This window comes from Muscardinus avellanarius, assembly GCF_963383645.1.
Source record: "Muscardinus avellanarius genome assembly, chromosome: 9".
NCBI lineage: Eukaryota > Metazoa > Chordata > Mammalia > Rodentia > Gliridae > Muscardinus > Muscardinus avellanarius.
In genome coordinates this window covers 14,474,439-14,492,717 of record NC_137795.1, presented here as the reverse complement: position 1 = coordinate 14,492,717, position 18,279 = coordinate 14,474,439, and the positions used below count along the sequence as shown (strand labels likewise).

At 46.7% G+C, this 18,279-nt stretch overlaps 1 protein-coding gene across 1 annotated transcript in view; it reads right to left on the bottom strand.

The window, feature by feature from the left end:
• VWC2 (von Willebrand factor C domain containing 2) overlaps positions 1 to 18,279 on the bottom strand; it is a gene marked incomplete at both ends in the record, with an annotated part of 93,354 nt that overhangs the window by 67,849 nt on the left and 7,226 nt on the right. Inside the window, one exon of the mRNA XM_080701536.1 lies at positions 3,737 to 3,866. Coding sequence (XP_080557662.1) covers positions 3,737 to 3,866 — 130 coding nt within the window. The remainder of the gene's footprint in view (positions 1 to 3,736; positions 3,867 to 18,279) is intronic.

Genomic DNA, 18,279 nt, shown 5'->3' with positions numbered 1-18,279 from the left:
AGGACTATAGCTAATTCCAACAAGGGCCCTGTACTTTAACACTGACATCCTTCTTTTTATTAGCTGCCTCCTTCAGTATCCATAAAGTGAGCTCACTGTATACCTGCACAAGGGAGGTCTTTGGATCACTAGGGGCACTTCAAGCCTACTTCCTGCTAACAAGCATGTCTAAGACCACAGGGCTTAAATGGAAAGGGTGCTGTGAACTTCTGAAGTCCACCCATCACCAGAGAAAGCCTGAGTTCCTGAGAGTCAATATAAGAAAATAAAACAAAAGAGCGCCACAAAACATCCATTTTATCAAAAGAAAAACCTCAGGAGATTGATCTGCACAAGTCAACAAAGTGAATATATTAAACTGTATTTGATTTGTGATCATTTATTTATATTCAAGACATTCTTGGTTTCAAACTTTTGCTCCTTTGATGCAAGTGAGTCTGGCAGCTCATAACTGAACTGCAATTTTCTTTCTGTTGAGAGAAAGAGCTATTTTATGCTCTAGGTCAAGACGTGTCAGTGTGGGGAGGAAGGGCAGGCCTGCCGAGACCAAGAGTTAAAACCTTCATAGTTCATCCAAGCTAAGTCTAGCCTAGCACTTAATTCCATATAAAACATCTATTTTTGATGTCCTCTAATCTGCAGTATATCTGACACACTCTTTTCTTACAAAAACAGCATTTTCGAGTATGGGAAGGCAGGACTCAACTGCTGTGAATTATTCATTAACCTCAGTCCCTTACAACAGAGCCTTAATTTTTGATAAAAAACACCTTTCATTTCCCAAGTAAGTCTCTTTTACTTAGAATTCTACACCCGATTTGCCCTGTCAAGGTCAGAACACCTACTAGAGATGGCTCAAAGCCATCTCTAAAACTTAAAATACATACATAATTAGACACATTTCTATTTATTTTTCCCATAGCCCTGAAAATTAGAAGTTTCTGATGTTTTTATATAATTGGTTCAAATTTCCTAAAGTTTTCTGAAATATAATTCTGCTTTAAGAAACATATTCATCCTTCTAAATCTCTAATGTGTCATCACAAAAACCATGCCTCATCTAACCTACATTATCTCTTTAACCCATATTGTCTCTTCAAGGATAGAGGTGAAGAGTGGACATTTAGAAGTATCATGGCAAACTGTTACCTACTCTCTTCCTAAACTATCAGTTCAATAATAAAGCACATGGAATCTTTGAGCATGCATTATTTAAAGAGCTTTTACTTTTGAACACGTCTTGCCTACTTAAAAAATAAAATTATATCTTCAGTGACAAAAATGTTGAATGCAAACAGAATCAAATGACTTTAAAACTTTATAAATTCCGATATATTCACGCATGACAAAGAATTAATTCAAATGTCTCCTAAAGCGTCATTCTCTGAGTCTATTCTCCACATGGGGAAAATCCTAGGAGCAAGAAGCAGCGTCAAGAAGTCTTGACCTTTGCTCGGTCGGTAGGTTTCATGGTAGTGACAGGGTAAGTTGAGGTTCCTCTGGGCATATTGTGGAAAAGAACAAATGAGAAACTGTAATAATGATGCTGGGTGTGTGTATTCGCAGAACTGGCTCATGAGGGGGACAAAGACAGAGAAAGGAAATGATTAAGCAAACAGAGCAAAGTGTCACCGACAGGTGAGTAGAGACGAGTGTGTTAATTGTTTACAACGCCTTCAACTTTTCCAAAGACGTGCCCAGGGACTGAAATCCTGACTTTCCACTTATTGTAATCACCCCAACCAGGTCTCGTGATTATCTCGTGCTGAAACATTTTAAATTGGGACTTATTACTATTAAAAATTAGTGATCACTACTGTGATATATTAATGCATGCACATAACATTGCTTCTAATCATAATTCACAAGACACAGGTGGGCTATCTTAGGTAGTTAAGATGCCACCAGATTTTTTTTTTTTTTTTTTTTTTTTGCAGTACTGGGGTTGGAACTTAGGGCCATTCTACCTCCGAGCTATACACCCAGTCCTGTTTTTTATTCTTTATTTTGAAACAGGGTCTCACTGAATTGCAAAGGGCCTAAGTAGCTGAGGCTGTCCGCAAACCACAATCCATCTGTCTCAGCCTCCCAAATGCTGGGGTTACAAGTGTGCGCCACTGCGCCCAGCTCAGCCACCAGATTTTAAACCACTTACTGGGCTAGTGGTTTAAAATCTATGGGCTAAGTGAGAGGTTATTCTCCAGCACCATCTCACCAAGCAGAGACCTACGTGTGAAGACAGCCTTGGCTGGCTCTGGACAGTCCCGGGCGCTGCTGACTCCTCACTGTGTTGGTGTCAGGCCACGCTCTAGCCCCAACCAGAGACTCTGCTGGCCTCTCTACCTGCTTCTCTTTCTCCAACCCCATTCCTCATTCACATTAGCAAAGGAAACCATATTGATCCCCTTCTACCTTATGGTGGGGTTTCAACATCATTTTTAGAATAATGTACTCCAAGCTCAAAGGCTTCATCATTCTCATCTAATGGAATCATACCTCATGGCTTCTTCATAACTAATACATGAAACACACCACAACATTCTTCCAGGGACACTCTCCACTTTGATTGAGAGGGATGAACAGACCAAACTTCCATGATTACTGTATTCCTAATACACTGATCCTGCTTTGCATATTGGACTATCCATCTTCAATGGAAACTCCATTTCCTCTTTTATTTCTGTATTTCAGGTGTGTTCCAATCTGTTGCGGTGAAATCTTGATGTATGTGGGTACCTGGTCAAAGGCTTCTATGGTAGCTCATGGCTCAGACTCATGAAATTGCCAGGTACACCACTAATGCCTGGGTCTACCATTCACTCATTGCTTGCCTGACACTCATCAGAGCCCGAATCTCAGGCATCAAGCCTCAGACCAGCAACCCAAAGTGAACAGGCTGAGAACGCACAAGTTAATCTTATAATGTCCCTTGAGGAATCTCAGTGGCATAGGCTTTGGGGGGAGTTATCTAGGAAGTCCAGTCTCTCTTGCCAGGTTCTGAAGACCGGGATTGTATGTCCTGACTCGACTCTCTTCTACTCCAGACTCTTTGTCAAATCTCTCCCTCCAGCCATGAATCTCAGGTCCATTCCCACTCTCATCAAATACACTCAAGGAGAACAATACCCAGAACTGGGCTCAGGATCTCTAGTATGAAATAATCGTTAATATTCAGAATGAAGTAACTCTCCCTTGACCAGTTAGGGTGAAGGATGCTCTGCCTTCTCTTTTCATAAAGCAGGTATGACTTGATCTACCACTGGACCTCACTGAGAATAAGACAGGCTCGCTCTCTCTTGGCCTAATGTGCTTCTGAAAAAAATATCCTATGATGTTCTGAGTTTAATTCACTGGGTAATAGAAAGCAAATGAACCCAACCAGCATTATTTGATTTGTCTTGGAAGGAGAAAAACAGCTTTGCAAGAACAAACAAAGTTAAAAAAAAAAATGAGTGACCCTTCTTGATGGTGGAAATTGAATTTCTCCCTAAAGAACTTCTTAGCATCCATAAAAATGGGGCCGACACCAACACAGAGCACACCTTGATACACAGCAACTCCTATCGTTACTCTGGCCTATGGGTTACGTGTGTGTGTGTGTGTGTGTGTGTGTGTGTGTGTGTGTGAATTTGCACACCTCTTCAAACTCATATGTCCACACATGCTGCCTCCACGGTGATGGCGATGATGCAGGGCATGGACCGGGGTGCACCATCACCACGGCCACCCCACCTACCATTCTTGCAGATGGGACAGCACTGATCAGGCTCGTACACGGGGTCCACACACTCGGTCTGGGGGCACGCCGACACCGTGCACAGTACTTCCCCGTTGGCTTCGCAGCGGCACCTCTCGCAGGGAGACACCTGAAACACAAGCCCATGGGTCAGGGTCATGCCTCCCACGAGCCTCACCCTACAGAGCCATGTTTGATTTCTCTAAGCTTTCTGCAAACACACCCATGGGTGTTAGAAATGTTAACACAAGTGATGTGGCCAATGGTTTTCCAAGTGCGAACAAGGGCTCCCTGGGTGTTAACCAGGTGGTCATGGGTGCAATTGCTCATGGTGGGGTAGGGCCGTGGGGACCCATCCTCCCTCTTAGCTGCAACCAGAGAGCCTCGGGGTTTTCATGATATACTGGTATGCTTCTTTTTCTTTTCTTTTCCCTTTCTTGGTACTGGTGATTGAACCCAGGGGTGTTCTAGTTCTACCCTACAGCTATACCCTTAGCTTTATTTTACTGCTTATTTTGAAACAGGGTCTCACTAAGTTGTCAAAGGTGGCAAGGAACCTGTGATCCTCCCCCTAAAGTACTGGGATGACAGGTGTGTGCCGTGGCACCTGGCTGTGACTATGTTTCTTTGTTAATTTCTTTTGCGGAAATGTTTCTGGTTTTTAAAAACATCCATCAAATAATCTGCTATCAATTTCTAGCTCAGCCACTCCTCACATAGATAAATCTCACTTCCAGAGCCCTGCCAAGTCGTCTCCTAGCCTGCTGTGGAACATTCTTCAGGTGTCCGGTTAAGAACACACTAGAACAGACACAGGATAAGAGGAGGGGGAAGTGGGACTGCTGCCAGGAGCTGGAGAATACAGTCTTTGAACTTTTATAGTAATGCTAAAATAGCCTGGCTACACTTCTCAGTCCTGTTTGCAGAGGAGGAAGCTGAGACTCAGAGGTGACTTCTCCTTAGGAAGCGGATGCTTAGACTCCAGGGCTCACAGCTATGATTCTGATGGTCCCTCTCTTCTCCAAGGTGCCTCGGGTCAGCCCTTCCTGTCAGCCAGTGTTGCCATGTCTTTCTAGATACTGGGCCCCAATCTGCCACTGGACTCTCCAGCATCTTGGCTCAAACACTACTTTTGGAAGGCACTCAAGTCAAGCACAACAGACATATCTGGGAACTCGCACAGAACCAACCATGCTCTCCCCAGTGGTGCATGCAGGGTGTAAAGAGGATCATTCAACTTCCGGAAACCTGGGGTGGTTTCTGATCCGGTTTGATCCAGGACAATGCAGAAATAGCACAGAGACCATCAGACTCAGAAAATGAAGTGGAGATTTGCACTTGGAAAGGGAACGAGCATGGCTGGGCTAGTGTGCTGAGCTGCTTCCTGTCTGCCCAGGGGCAGGGAGACCCTGTTTGACTTGTGTGCACCATCACATGGCACCCAAAGCACCCACGAGGGAAAGAGGGAAAGGACATAGGGATGCTGGCAGACACTTCCTCGGTCTATTCAAGGCAAACATGGAAAACCCAACTCTCCATCAATGGCTGGTTAATGCATGAAGCAGAAGTTCGATTTGGACTTAAATATATCTATTTTTCATCTTGACCATAGTCAGGATTTAGGTGTGTGTGTGTGTGTGTGTGTGTGTGTGTGTGTGTGTGTGTGTACTTGGCCAAAAAAATGCAAGAAAGAGAACTTTTGTAAGTCTCCACAGGTTTATTTGGTTTCTCTGGGTCTTCTTATAGTTTATTTTTAGTTTCATTCCATTATGGTCTAAAAAGACACGGGGAAGTATGTCACATTTTTTGAATTTGCTAGTGATCACTTGTGGCCCAGGATGTGATCTATTTTGGAGAATGAGCAGCTGAGAAAAATGTGAACTCTGCTGTCATTGGGTAGAATATTCTCTATGTGTCTAATAGGTTCATTTGGTTGATGGTGTTCTTTAGGTCTGAGGCATCCTTACTGACCTTTTGTCTAGATGATCAATCTAACAGTGTGAGAGGGGTGTTAGAAACTTTTAGAGTAGCCCAGGACAAAATATTGACCAATTTTGCAATGCAGTCTTAGAAGTAAATATATATATATATATATTAAAATAAGAGAAAGGTGTGATTTTGAGACACACTTTTGGCACCATAAGGCTTTTGGGGTTTTGCTACCATGACTAATGCTACTCTTTTTGCTCTCCCCCCTCCGTCTGTCTCCTATCATGTCTCCAGGTTAGACTGTGGCACCTTGGTCTCAAGGGCAGATGTATGCTGCAAGCAGGAGGAGAGAAAGATCCCGAGTTTTCAAAGGGACCTTGAGCTGTCAGACCCAGGTTATTGCACATCAGAGCCCAGATGGTGTGGATTAGAGTTTGAGAGCCAGGCCAGGCTACCCAGGGCAGGGGAGGCCATGCCTGCAGAAGGCGGCAGCGCCAGCAAGAGGGGGTGGTGTCCGGATCTTTATCTTTTCTCAGAAGCAGCACAAGGTGGCACCCACCCACCCCTTCCCCAGCCTGGTCTCCTGGGAGGGAGTACAGAGCACCTAAGAGATGTGGGCTCTGTGTCCAGAGGCCAGGAGAACAGCAGGACCCAGAGCAAAGCATGCAACTGCAAGCCAGGAGGCCCCAGGAACCTCAGCAGGAGGCCCTGGCCCAGTGAAGCTGTTTCTGCATGGTGTGGGGGAGTACATCCTGGCAAAGCCAGCAGGGAGCCTGGTCTGTGAAGGAATCTTCTTTACCACCCTGGAGCCACAATTTTGCTGCACTAGGCCCTGGATCTCGGGTCTCAAAAGTAGGAGCACATCTTGCTGTGATATTCCTTTAAAGGTTTTGTGGTTTTATCAAAAATGTGTCTTAAATAATAATGAGGAAGCTTGATTCAACTACGTGGAGATTTGTTTCCTTCTCAGAATCAGGGTCACCATGAGTACGATGCTCTCGGGCCTCACGTCTGCCCCAGTCTACTTTCTCAGGCTCCCATGGGGCTCCGATTCACGCTCACTCTGGCCAGGCTGCCCAGTTCCTGCAGTAGGAAGCCTGACAGCAGAGGTCACAGCTCTGCTGGTTCTCAAAGACATTGGCCATGCCTCCGCTAGTCTCACCAGGGTAAAGCTCTCCTACTGGTCCAGAGAAGTCAGAGCTTCTCATCTGATAACGGCTCCATTGCCCCTGCCCTGGTTCCAGGCCATGTAACAGAACTCTGCCTTCATCGTGCAGATGTCTGTCTCCTGCAAGACAGTACAGCCTGAGGTCCTGGGGAGCCCCGATCCCAGCCTCCCAGGGAAACCCGCCTGCAGGCTGGGCTCAGATCACCTGATGGGCCCCTTGGCCATGCGTGTTGGGCCCTGGTCACTGACTGGGCTCTGCCATTCAAGGCCACGCAGGCCTGCTCTGACCTATGAGACAAAATAATGCCTGGGCCTTGTCTACAAAGCTCAGCAAGAACGATCCATTGAGCTCAGTCCACCCGGCCTCTGCTGTGCTTGGCTGTGCTGCCATGCTCTATGCACAGCTCCATCATTTAAAAATGACCCCTAAACATGTCTATTTCCTATGCTGGTATGTGCCCAAGTAAAACTTCATTCGATAAACTCCTCTTTGTCACAGAGCCAGCCAATCCATATCCTCCTCCAGGAAGCCAATGCTAACATGACTGGACAGAGTAATCCCTTCCATTACGCCTCCGCTTGGGCTTGCGTCTATGCCTTATATAGTGTAGAGAATGTATCTAAGTTAAAACAACAATAACAACATATGCAAAGTCCAGTGCCCGGGTGAGCTGAGTGCCAGCACAGGAACAGTGGCCACGACCCGCCTCACAATGTCACATTTGGAAGGTGACTCTGAGTTCCAGCTGGCAGTCGCCCAGGGAAGTGGCAGGTGACTCTGATGGCTGCAGGCCAGCCCTTCTTACAGCCCTGGGCCCGACAGAGCTTGGGCGCCCACCATGCCAACAATGGGCTCTGCTCAGTGCCTCAGGGCACCAAGAAGCAGTCGGAAACCATGCTGGGTGAAAGGATCTGGCTTCTCCCCACTGGGAGTGAAAGTTGAGACAGTCTGCTCCTTCCAGTCCTAGGGCTCATTCTTTGCTCTTGGGGGGAAGCTGAGAACAGTAATGATGTTTGAGGGTGGTGATGAAGATTAAAGAGTGGAGTCTGACCTGGCCCCCGCACGCACTCTTTCAGCCGGCGGCTCTCTATTTCAATCATTTTAGTGGATTTTACAGTTACCACGTTGATTACATACAGCCATTCTTTAAAATGGATCTAAGAACCATGCCTCAAATCTGAAGCGAAACACCAGAACAGACATGTTGGGGAATATTTTATTTTCAGAAAAACAACTATGTCTACAACATGGACAGCACAGCTTAAAGATATGTTATAGTTAGATATAAAATGAGCTCTTTTATTAATGTTGGGAGCTGAGGTCACTGAGTCATGAAGGTGGTAAGCTCAGCCATGGATAAATCCATTGCAGTGGATCCTTGGAATGGATTTATCTTGGTGGTGAACCAGGCAAGTAGGGTGTGGGTGGAGGTGGGTCCCTGCAGGGAGGCCTTGGGGATTGTGTAAGTGGTTCCTCCTTTCCCTACTTACTCTGTTGCTTCTGGCCTCCATAATGTAAGGAGCGAGCACAGCCCAGGTGCTTTCCCTCTATCGGCTTCCTGCCGCCATTTTCTGAGATCTGTGGCCCCCAGTCTCACATGGACTGAACCCCAAACTGTAAGAAAATAAATCTTCTTTCCTCTTAGTTACATGGCCAGTCTTTTAGATTCTATCTGCAAGAATGCTCATCAGAACAAGTTATTGACTCAATGGTAACTAATGGAGAATTGGTCATCGTTAGTTAGACCTTTATAACTATGCTCAGCAATTCTATACAGGTCCATACCATCTGCACATGAACAGCAAAGGTTATACAATACATTTTAAGTCTACTTCTGAACAACTAAGTAGGAGTGGGTAGAGTTTACACATAAAACAATTCTTAAATGTAAAATGAGACCTGTGGAAAATAAAATGGTTTAAGTCAAGTGCTTCACACACAAACTGAGGGCTACCATCCGACCTAACCAACTCCTGCTAGTTTCCACCTCTTTTTTATTTTTTTATTTTTTTATTTTTGGTGCCTGGGATGGAACTCAGAGGTATTCTACCTCCAAGCTCCACCCCCAGTCCTATTTTTTTATTCTTTATTTTGAAACAGGGTCTCACTTAGTTGCAAAGGGCCTCAGCAAGTAGCTGAGGCTGGCCATGAACTTCAATCCTTCTGTCTCAGCCTCCCAAATGCTGGGATACAAGCGTGCGCCACTGCACCCAGCTTAGTCCCTACCTCTTGAAGACTTCCCACTGCTGCAGTAGGGAACAGGCCTTCAACACATGTTCCCATGTGATGGGAAATAGTAGAGAGATTGGGATTAACAATCCTACATAAGTAAAATATACAGAGCTTTGTATTTTATTGCATATATATCTACTGTAGTAATGAAACCAGGCATTATTAGGCATAAGAAGTTTTGCCTTTCTTAATTTTATAAGATAATCACCTTCATAGCCATGAGTATTCGGAATACTGAGGAAAGCTGGCTAGAGTTTAATCCTACTCTGTTCCATGTCTTGAATCTGCAGTCAAATGCTCTACCACTTAGCTATACCCCCTCTTGTCCTGAACCTCTTTCCATTGTGGGAAATAGAAATTATTTTCCAAACACTTCTTTCTCTTTCTCCCTGTGTGCATGGTTTACTGTACCCCAATACCCATCAGAATTCCCGCCTATTCAGGAATGCAACCTACTCTTCTCAAATTCAGCATAACACACCTTCTTATTCTATACTGCCAGGAAAAATCGCTGGCCTGGAAGGGGAGTTAGAGATCTCTGTGTGAACAATCCTTTCACCCAAATTCTGACCACCACCATACTTTCCATTTGGAGATTGTCACTGCAAACTTCAAGGGCAGATGTCATAAAATCTCACTGCTATAAAACACACTGGTTCTTGGTGGCTGGGGAAGAATTCCAGGCTGATAGTGGATGCTAACTCAAGAACAGACAAATGGGGGCATGGAAATCTCAGAACTATTTTCCAAATAATTGCTAATGCTTTCATAGATGGGATTAAAGACAGAGAAGAAAGAGAAGTGTGAATTAATAGGCTGCAGTGTAGCTCTTTTTCAAATAAAACTGTCCAGCACAAAATAAACTTTTTATTTTGCCATTTCGCCATTCCTGTCACCAGTAGAAAAGTGGCATTAATTTTTCCAATCTTATTTAATTGATTCTTCAGTGACCAAAATAGGATTAACATGAACACATAGAGCAGCCTGAAAATCTGGTTCACCTACTTTTTTCTGATCTGTCTCCAAAGATACTGCCCATCCTCTGCTGGACTGCAGAACCTAGCAGACAAAGCTTCAGAGAGTAAAGACCCCAGTACCCCGATTGGAAAGAGGACCATGTCCACAGACATGGGGACTAGGGCCATGGCCCCAGGAAAACACAGCCTGTGGTACCCCGGCATGGTGGGCTGCTTCTGCAAGGGCCACACAAGAAGCAAGAGATGACACAGGACAAGGTATCCTTCCCATCACCATGACATCCTTCACATCACCATGACGACACTGCAGCTGCGGATGTGCAAAAGGTGAGAGATGCCTTCAGAGAGGAGGACTCCTAAAACTGAGTATTTATCAAAATAAGGAGGCTCCCAATGGCCCCAAAGACTGGGATGTCCTGACAGAGTTAGAAAGTTTAAACTGCTAAGCACAAATGTTTTCAGCCATCTGCAGATAGGAGATGGGGAAACACACACACAACTAAAAGAAACATCACATCTAAGCCTAAAGACAACTAGCTCTAGCCTTCCACATCTGAGTCGTGTGCTCCTTCTGACTCTTTGGCAGGATTATTCTGATGAGCTCAGAGTAACAACCAAGTGGCCCGAGGCCTCCCCACCTGGTCCAGGGTCCAGGCAGCCTCCCAATGTCACTGTTACTGTTTGGTCACCAGGTGGCGAAAGTGTCCTTTCTAGCCGCACAGTCCAGCAAACCTCTGTCCAGCTTCCAAGAGGGAAGCCGCCAAGTCCCTTTCTATGTAAACACAGACGCCTCTGTGAACCTGAAGCTGCTATTTCAGAGCTGGAGGAAGACGCAGAAGTGAAGCCTTTGACTCTGCTCTGCTGGAGTAAACACACACCCACGGGCCGTGAATGGCCAAGGCAGGGCAGCTGCCTGACAGCCTGCTCCTCTCAGCACCCCGCACCCACAACAACCTCCATTCCTCAGAGTCAGGGCGCATGCTGGGCTCAGGGCCCTGACTGCTTCTCTCTGCTCCCCTTATACCTGCTGGAGGCCTGGGAGGTGACACCCGGTTCACTGCCTTCTCCACATCACGTGGAATCAAATCTCTCTCCAACCCTGCTTTAGTTTTCCTTCCGGGAAACTATCTTACACATCTTTTCTAGGCAGCCAGCACCGCATGCATCCTCCAAACCAGCACCACAACCAGCCCCGCGATCTGTCCAAAATGTCTAAGTTCCTTCACTCGCCAGGGGCAGCAAAGAAAGGCTCCCTGTGCCCTGACCTGACTGTTGTGGCCCTTCCTGTGGGCCTTCCTGTGGCCCTTCCTGTGATTCACAGTAGACCTAAGGCGAAAGGCGTCAGCCACCTCTGACACCCAACGCGAGTGGGGACAGAAGCCAGGGCCAGGGACCTTGGCTGCCTGAGCCCTCCAAAAAGGAGTTTTTGCTGTCTTTTTTTTTTTTTTCTTTCTTTCTCTTTCTTTGCTCCTTCAGAGCATTGATTTGCACACAAAAAGGGCTTAATTAAGCACTGTCCCCAGAAGCTGTCAGTTTCTGAGCAGCATGAATTAAAAAACAGCTTCCTTCCCACAGGGGGACTCAAAGCACCAAGGCCTGCTACTGGGGTGGCACCGCCTTCTTCTCAGTCACCTGCTGACAACTTCACCTCATCTCTGTGGTAGCTTGGGGCAAGGCCCTCCTCTCCTAGGGTCGCCCAAATCCTCCGCTGGAGAACTTCCTCAGATTAATACAGATCCTGCAGAAATGTACGCGGTCAGCCATGAGGGAGCTGCAGGCTGGCAGTATTTACATGGTACATTTATTTGGGACCAAAGAGCGGAAGAGCTTCGAGGAGTAGCAGGAAGACCTCCCCCTTCTGTGATGGTGGTCTGAATTTGAGGGGCCTTCTAGAATCTGCAGGCTGACAGACACACAAGTCAGGATGGATGTGCCAACGAGCTCCCTCCACAGTACAGGCAGGTGTGTTTGCCGTGTGGAGCAGCCCCGATGTCCCCTCAGGACTGCTGTCAACAGCACTGGAGCCGAGTGCAGAGGGGCTGATGGCCACCCGGCCCATGGCCAGCCTCGGGGCTCCAGACAGTGCAGGGCAGGGAGGGGCCTGCTTCCTGCCTGGGGAGCCCACGTGGTGTGGAGATTCTCCTGGGATCATTTTAACAGAGAATCTGCTCGTTCACAAATTCCTAAATCAAGCCCTGAAGAGAAGGATTGTGGCATTCCCTGGGTAAACAACTAGTTAGCGTGACTGAAGTCCCTTTGCTAACTTAGGTTAAAGGCCGAACCATTTAAAAATAAAATAAAATAAAACTGGAGCCAGCACAGTGGTGCACACCTGTAATCCTAGACCTCACAGGCTGAGACAGGAGGATCGCAGGTTCAAGGCCGGGGCATAGTAATTTAGTGAGACCCTGTTTCAAAATAAAATATAGAAAAGTTTGGGGAAGTAGCTAGTGGTAGAATCCCCCTGGGTCCAATTCCACCACCAGTAACACACACACACACACACAGATACACACACACACAGACATACACACAGACACACACACAGACACACACACAGACACACAGACACACACAGACACACACACACAGACAGACACACACAGAGACACACACACAGACACACACAGACAGACACACACAGACACACACACAGACACACACAGACACAGACACACACAGACACACACATAGACACACACAGAAAGACATACACAGACACACACACAGACACAGACACACAGACACACACACAGACACACAGACACACAGAAACACACACAGACACACACACATTGACACACACACCGACACACACACACACAGAAGATCCACGACCTTTTGTTTTAGAGTTAGAATACAGGGTCAAAGCTAAGTGATCCTTAGGAGAATGAGAGAGAAAGAGGGGGCGAGGAGAGGTTAGTGTCTCCTTACTCTAAATGACTAAAACTAAATGTCTTCCAAACAACGGGCTTGTAACAGAGACAGGAGGCCCGTTCACAACTAGTGGAGGAAGAAAACAGAGCATTGAACACCATGCTGTGTGGAGGAGTGGTGGGGACACTGACAAACTGGGGGAATCCAAAAGGCAGTCACTTGTGGACGACTCTCTCTCTCTCTCTCTCTCTCTCTCTCTCTCTCATGCACGTGCACACACACACACACAAACACACACACATACACGGAATCATCAACAGAGATGGCAGTGTCAAGGTCATCACAGGCAGGGAGTAATGACCATGACTTGGACCTGGTAGGGCCCTGCACTGGGCTCCTACCTCCACTGCAAAGGGGCCACTGTGGACACCCATGCCGGCAGCCTGCAGTGCAAGGCCGGCTAGTCTTATAACCTCCACCAGTGGCCAGGTGCCCAGGAAGTACCGCAGGGCAGCCCTGCCGCTGGCTCCCTCTGGCCTGTATTTCTGCCTGAAGCCAAGCCTCTTCCTTCATGCTCAGATGAGGTCAGGACACACCGCAGTGGCCCTGGGTAATGGAGGCCCCTTCCCTGGGATGTTAGGCTTGGGTGGAGAGGAGCTTGCCGGTCTCCTTTACTTAGAAACGACCCTTCTCTGCACTCAAGCCAAAGAGCTGTTCTCAGAGGCCTAACTATTAAATCTGAACTGCTACTCAGAAGCAAGATAGGTTTATTGTTTTCTTGGCTTCTTGGAAACCACCAAGAGCCCAGAAGCCAAGCTGGCTCCCATCAGCAGGAGACTACCCTGAGCAAGAGGCAGCGATTTATCCCCCAGGCTGCCTTGGCTGCTCCTCACACGTGTCAGAATTCTTTTTCTTACTCATCCTGCCCAGCCTGACATTTTGCATTCCTGGCATGACTGAGCCGCCAGCCAGCGGACACAACAGCACTCAGGGTGGTTCTGGCCATGTCAGAAAGAGATGCGTGCTTCCTCCTGGCCAGCTGCTGACCAGCACCAAGTGGTCAGAAAGGTCATGTCCCAGCTGCTCCCTGGGCGGGGGTCCTGTGTCCCCAGAGTGTGGCTGTCAGCAGGGAAGGTTTGGCTCCACACACCCAAAGTAATTAATAAGTATGAGTAATAACCTTCTTTTTTTCTTTTTCTTTTTTTGCGGTACTGGGGATGAAACCCAGGGGCATTCTACCTCCAAGCTACATGCCCAGCCCTCCTATATTTCTATATTTTGCCTTTCTTTCTTTCTCTCTCTCTTCCTTCCTTCCTTTCTTTCTTTCTTTCTTTGCAAGCTCAAGCAAATTTTATTATTACAAGGGTAGAAAGAAGGGACAGTACTATAAAGCACTGCATCAGAAAGGAGAGAGGCACAGTGGAGTGCATGGAAATTAAGACACTGAAGTTTTTGAACACAGAACAGTTTTTTTTTGGGGGGTGGGGGCGTCTGGAGATGGAACCCAGGGGCATTCAACCACCGAGCTACACCCCTTGCCCTAATTTTCATTCTTTATTCTGAAATAGGGTCTCACTGAGTTGCAGAGGGGCTCACTAAGTAGCTGAGGCTGTCCGTGAACTGATCCTCCAGTCTCTCAGCCTCCAGAATGCTGGGATTACAAGCGTGTGCCACCACGCCCAGCTCAGAACAGTTTTTATAAGGGTTTATTATCTCCCATCCTGCTTAATCAATAGTCTTTCTATCTGCCCCTGACCAGATGCAGGTGTAGGCCCGTACACTATCTCCTGGGCAAGCTTTTGTTATGCCCAAAATGTATGACTTGGTTACAGGGTCTCACTGAGTTGCACAGGGCTTAACTAAGTAGCTGAGGCTGGCCACAAACTGCAATCCTCCGGTCTCAGGCTCCCAAATGCTGGGATTAAAAGCATGCACCACCAGGACCGGATAGTACTAACTCTCTTGAAATGAACTTGACTCCATTTTATTTGTTTAAAGTCTCCTCAAACAAAACTACTGAGATATCTTTATAAAGGGAAAACAGAATCTGAAAGCCAAATATAAATCGTTTTTAAAGGCAGCCACAGGGAGAGGCAAAGGCACAATTGAGAATGTATGGTGTGGTCTGGTATGGCCGGAGAGAGACTATTTCTGAGATGCTCAAAGGCTAAAGGGTAAGAGGGCCCAACGGGAAGGAAGATCATTTGGAAGATTCTGACCTTCATGATAGAAAGGTCTACTGCTTCTTGGTGGTGTCTGAGGTGAGTAGCCCTGGGTAGCAGGAGGAGTTTTTGTTAAGATTGTCCTAAAGCGGAGCTGGACCCTGAGACTATTTTCCCAAGACCACGGAAAGTTATTTAATAGTTTGTTTTGTTTAAAGTTTCCAACACAAATTTTGGTGTCACAAAAATCATAGCCCTCAAGGTACAGTCACATCAACTGCCTGGTCCACTCATTCAGACCACACAGTCTGCACTGGGTCCCGCACCTTACACCTCTGCCATGGGCTGGTCCTTGGGTGTCTGTCACTAACATCTTGCACACCACAACCAAAATTGTCTTCACACATTGCAAATGTCTTATCTGGAAGATTTTTAGTAGAACGTTTTGATTTTGGAAAAAAAATTTGTTTTTGAGACAGAGTCTATGTTGCCCAAACTGGTCTTGAACTCCTGGGCTTAAGTGACCCTCCTGTCCCTAGAGTAGAGAGTAGCTAGGACTGCAAGCATGTGTCACTGTGTCTGTGGTTATTGTTTAAAAACATCTTCTAGAAGGCTCCTCTCTACTATCTGTTAGAATTCTGATCAAGGATATGTTAAGTCTTCTCACCCTCTCCTACACATATGGAAACACCCCTTGGCTATGTTGCATCCATATGTCTGTGTCTCAGACTGGCTGCCTTCTGCAGATCTATCAGCATCACTAAATTATCTCATCAGTACCTAGCCCAATTCTGTTAAGCTCTCCCACTGAACATCAACTCTCATGTTTGTATTACTTATGCAAGGTGTTATTATATTCTTCTTCAAAGATGATTAGTATTAGTGATATACTTCTGATCTTTACACAAGCATTTATTCAACTATTTGTATATTAATATAAATGTGTTCATTTTACATCCTACTATCTGGGTCTGGCCTGACTGCTTTTATCTGGGCTGACTCTTGCATATCAGGCCCTTTCGTCTTGCCTATCATTTTTATGTTGAGGTCCCATTCTCTGGAATACTATTTGTGAAAAAAGTTTTGCAGCCTTGTTGGAGGTGGGAAGGGGTTCCCTGTATGGGTTTTCTTAGATCAGCCACCTGTGGCTGCCTTTCAAAAGTGAAATTCAGCTTGGAGTTTTCAGGACACACAGGAAGCATGAGTTTGCCTCCATGCCCACAGGAGGCATGTACAGTAGAGACCAAAACCACTGGAGACTGCCTACAATATCCCTTGCAGAACAGCCTTTTTGAAAGACCCTATCTTTATGAGACAGACCTTCATCTGACTTTCTACATGGGCCCCGGGGCTCATCACCTGCCCATTCCTGACTCCATGAGGACCAAAGCCGCATCCCCGGGAACCAGCTTCCAGACAGCCATCCCCGCAAGGCAGCCTTTGCTCTTTGGATCACAATTTCTGCTTCTGGGAAGGCATTTCTCTTCTCAGGTCATTTCCTTCTCAAGTCACCTGTGCTGGTCAAGCCATGCTGAGTAGTTTGGATGTTCAAGATCTCCTAACAATGTCTATGTGAAGGGTTTGGTCCCCAGGGTGGTACTCCTGGGAAATGGTAGCTCTTGTAGAAGGTGGAGCCTAGGAGGAGGTCCGCAGGTTCCTGGTGGCCTGCCCTTGAGGGACTGTGGTGTCCAGGCTCCTTCCTCTCATTTTTCCCATGTGTCCTTCCTTTCTTTGATGCACTGGCTCACAATAAGTCTAGTCTTCCGTAGACTGGAACTCCAACACTGTGAGCCAAAACAACCCCTTTTCTTTTATATGTTGACTGTCTCAGCTATTTTGTTAAAGTAACGGAAAGCTGACTAATGCGGATGTGTTTTACATAATATCCAGGGTTCCATGGATTTTGAAAAAGGATGCCTTCCATATTCCAAGGAAAGACATGGTCTCCTCGTCTTTACAGAAATATCGGTTCTGCCATAACTGGAAGTGTGCAGAGGGACAAAGAACTTTATTTCTCATCTCTTGTGCTTGCCCCATTGGCCTAGGGCCTCTGAGATCACTCACAGGGCCGTCGGCAGATGCCTGACAGCATCCTTTGCTGCAGATTCGAAAGGCAGTCTACGTCCTGGCCGCACCCCAGTGCCCGACAGAAATAGAACGAGAAGCGAGATCCAGCTGGCAGGCACTCAGCCTCAGAGCAGATGAGCAGCAAGCAGGATTTCCAGCTACGTGGTCAGAAAAACCATGAAGATGGCTGCAGGGCACGCAGGCCTCGGGGAGAAGCCAACTTCTTCATCTGAACTCACAATCCTCATATTTGAGATAAACTCTCGCTTTTCGCTAGAACCGTTGTTCCAGGACTCCTCTGCCATTTAAAGACAAGCCAGCACAAACACTAATCCATTGGTAATAATAGATCGCAATAATAAACAGGAGGGTGAGCCCAGCCACATGCTCTTACAGAGCCCTCAGGATACATCACACACCACAGCGTCCCAGCCTGCAAACTAGAGGGACCTGTTTGCTTCTTTTGGTCTCTCCAGGATCTAACTTGGTGCTGGGCACACAATAGTCAAAATATCTTCGATAAACAAATTTTAAAATGATCTTTCTATTGGAACTTATCAGATTTGGAGAAATTATCTGAGTAGGAAGCGCTTAATGGAAAATCATAAACACATAAATCCAGGCTCTGATGAAGAGAGACTCTCCAGATGGTCCCTCTAGAGCCCCCGGACCATGCCACAGCCACCTCCAGCAAGCGCATATCACACCAGCAACAGGTGCAGCCTTCAACCCTATGTATTCAGAGCTTCATAGGGTGAAACTGCTCTCACTAATCTCATCTTTGTCTTATGTGAGGGACAGGCAGAGCATCACCTACTTTATACCACCAGAGGACACTAAGAACAAGAAGCCTCTGAAATAGGACCCAGGGCACAGTTTTACACGAATGTCTCTAGACGATATGCCTCTGTCCTCCTCCAGGACGCCAACACTCACTCTTGGTCCCTGAGAGCACAGCACTTGATAGCATGGAGCCTGGGGATCCTACACCTCCTTGCGATACCAGCTGGCAATATGATTTTGAACCAGGCATCAGTTCTCTAAGGTGGAACTTCAAGTCCTCTGTCTATAGAACCAGAAGCAGAGAAGAGTCGCATGCCCACCAGGTGGGCCGTGGTCAGCAGGGGAGC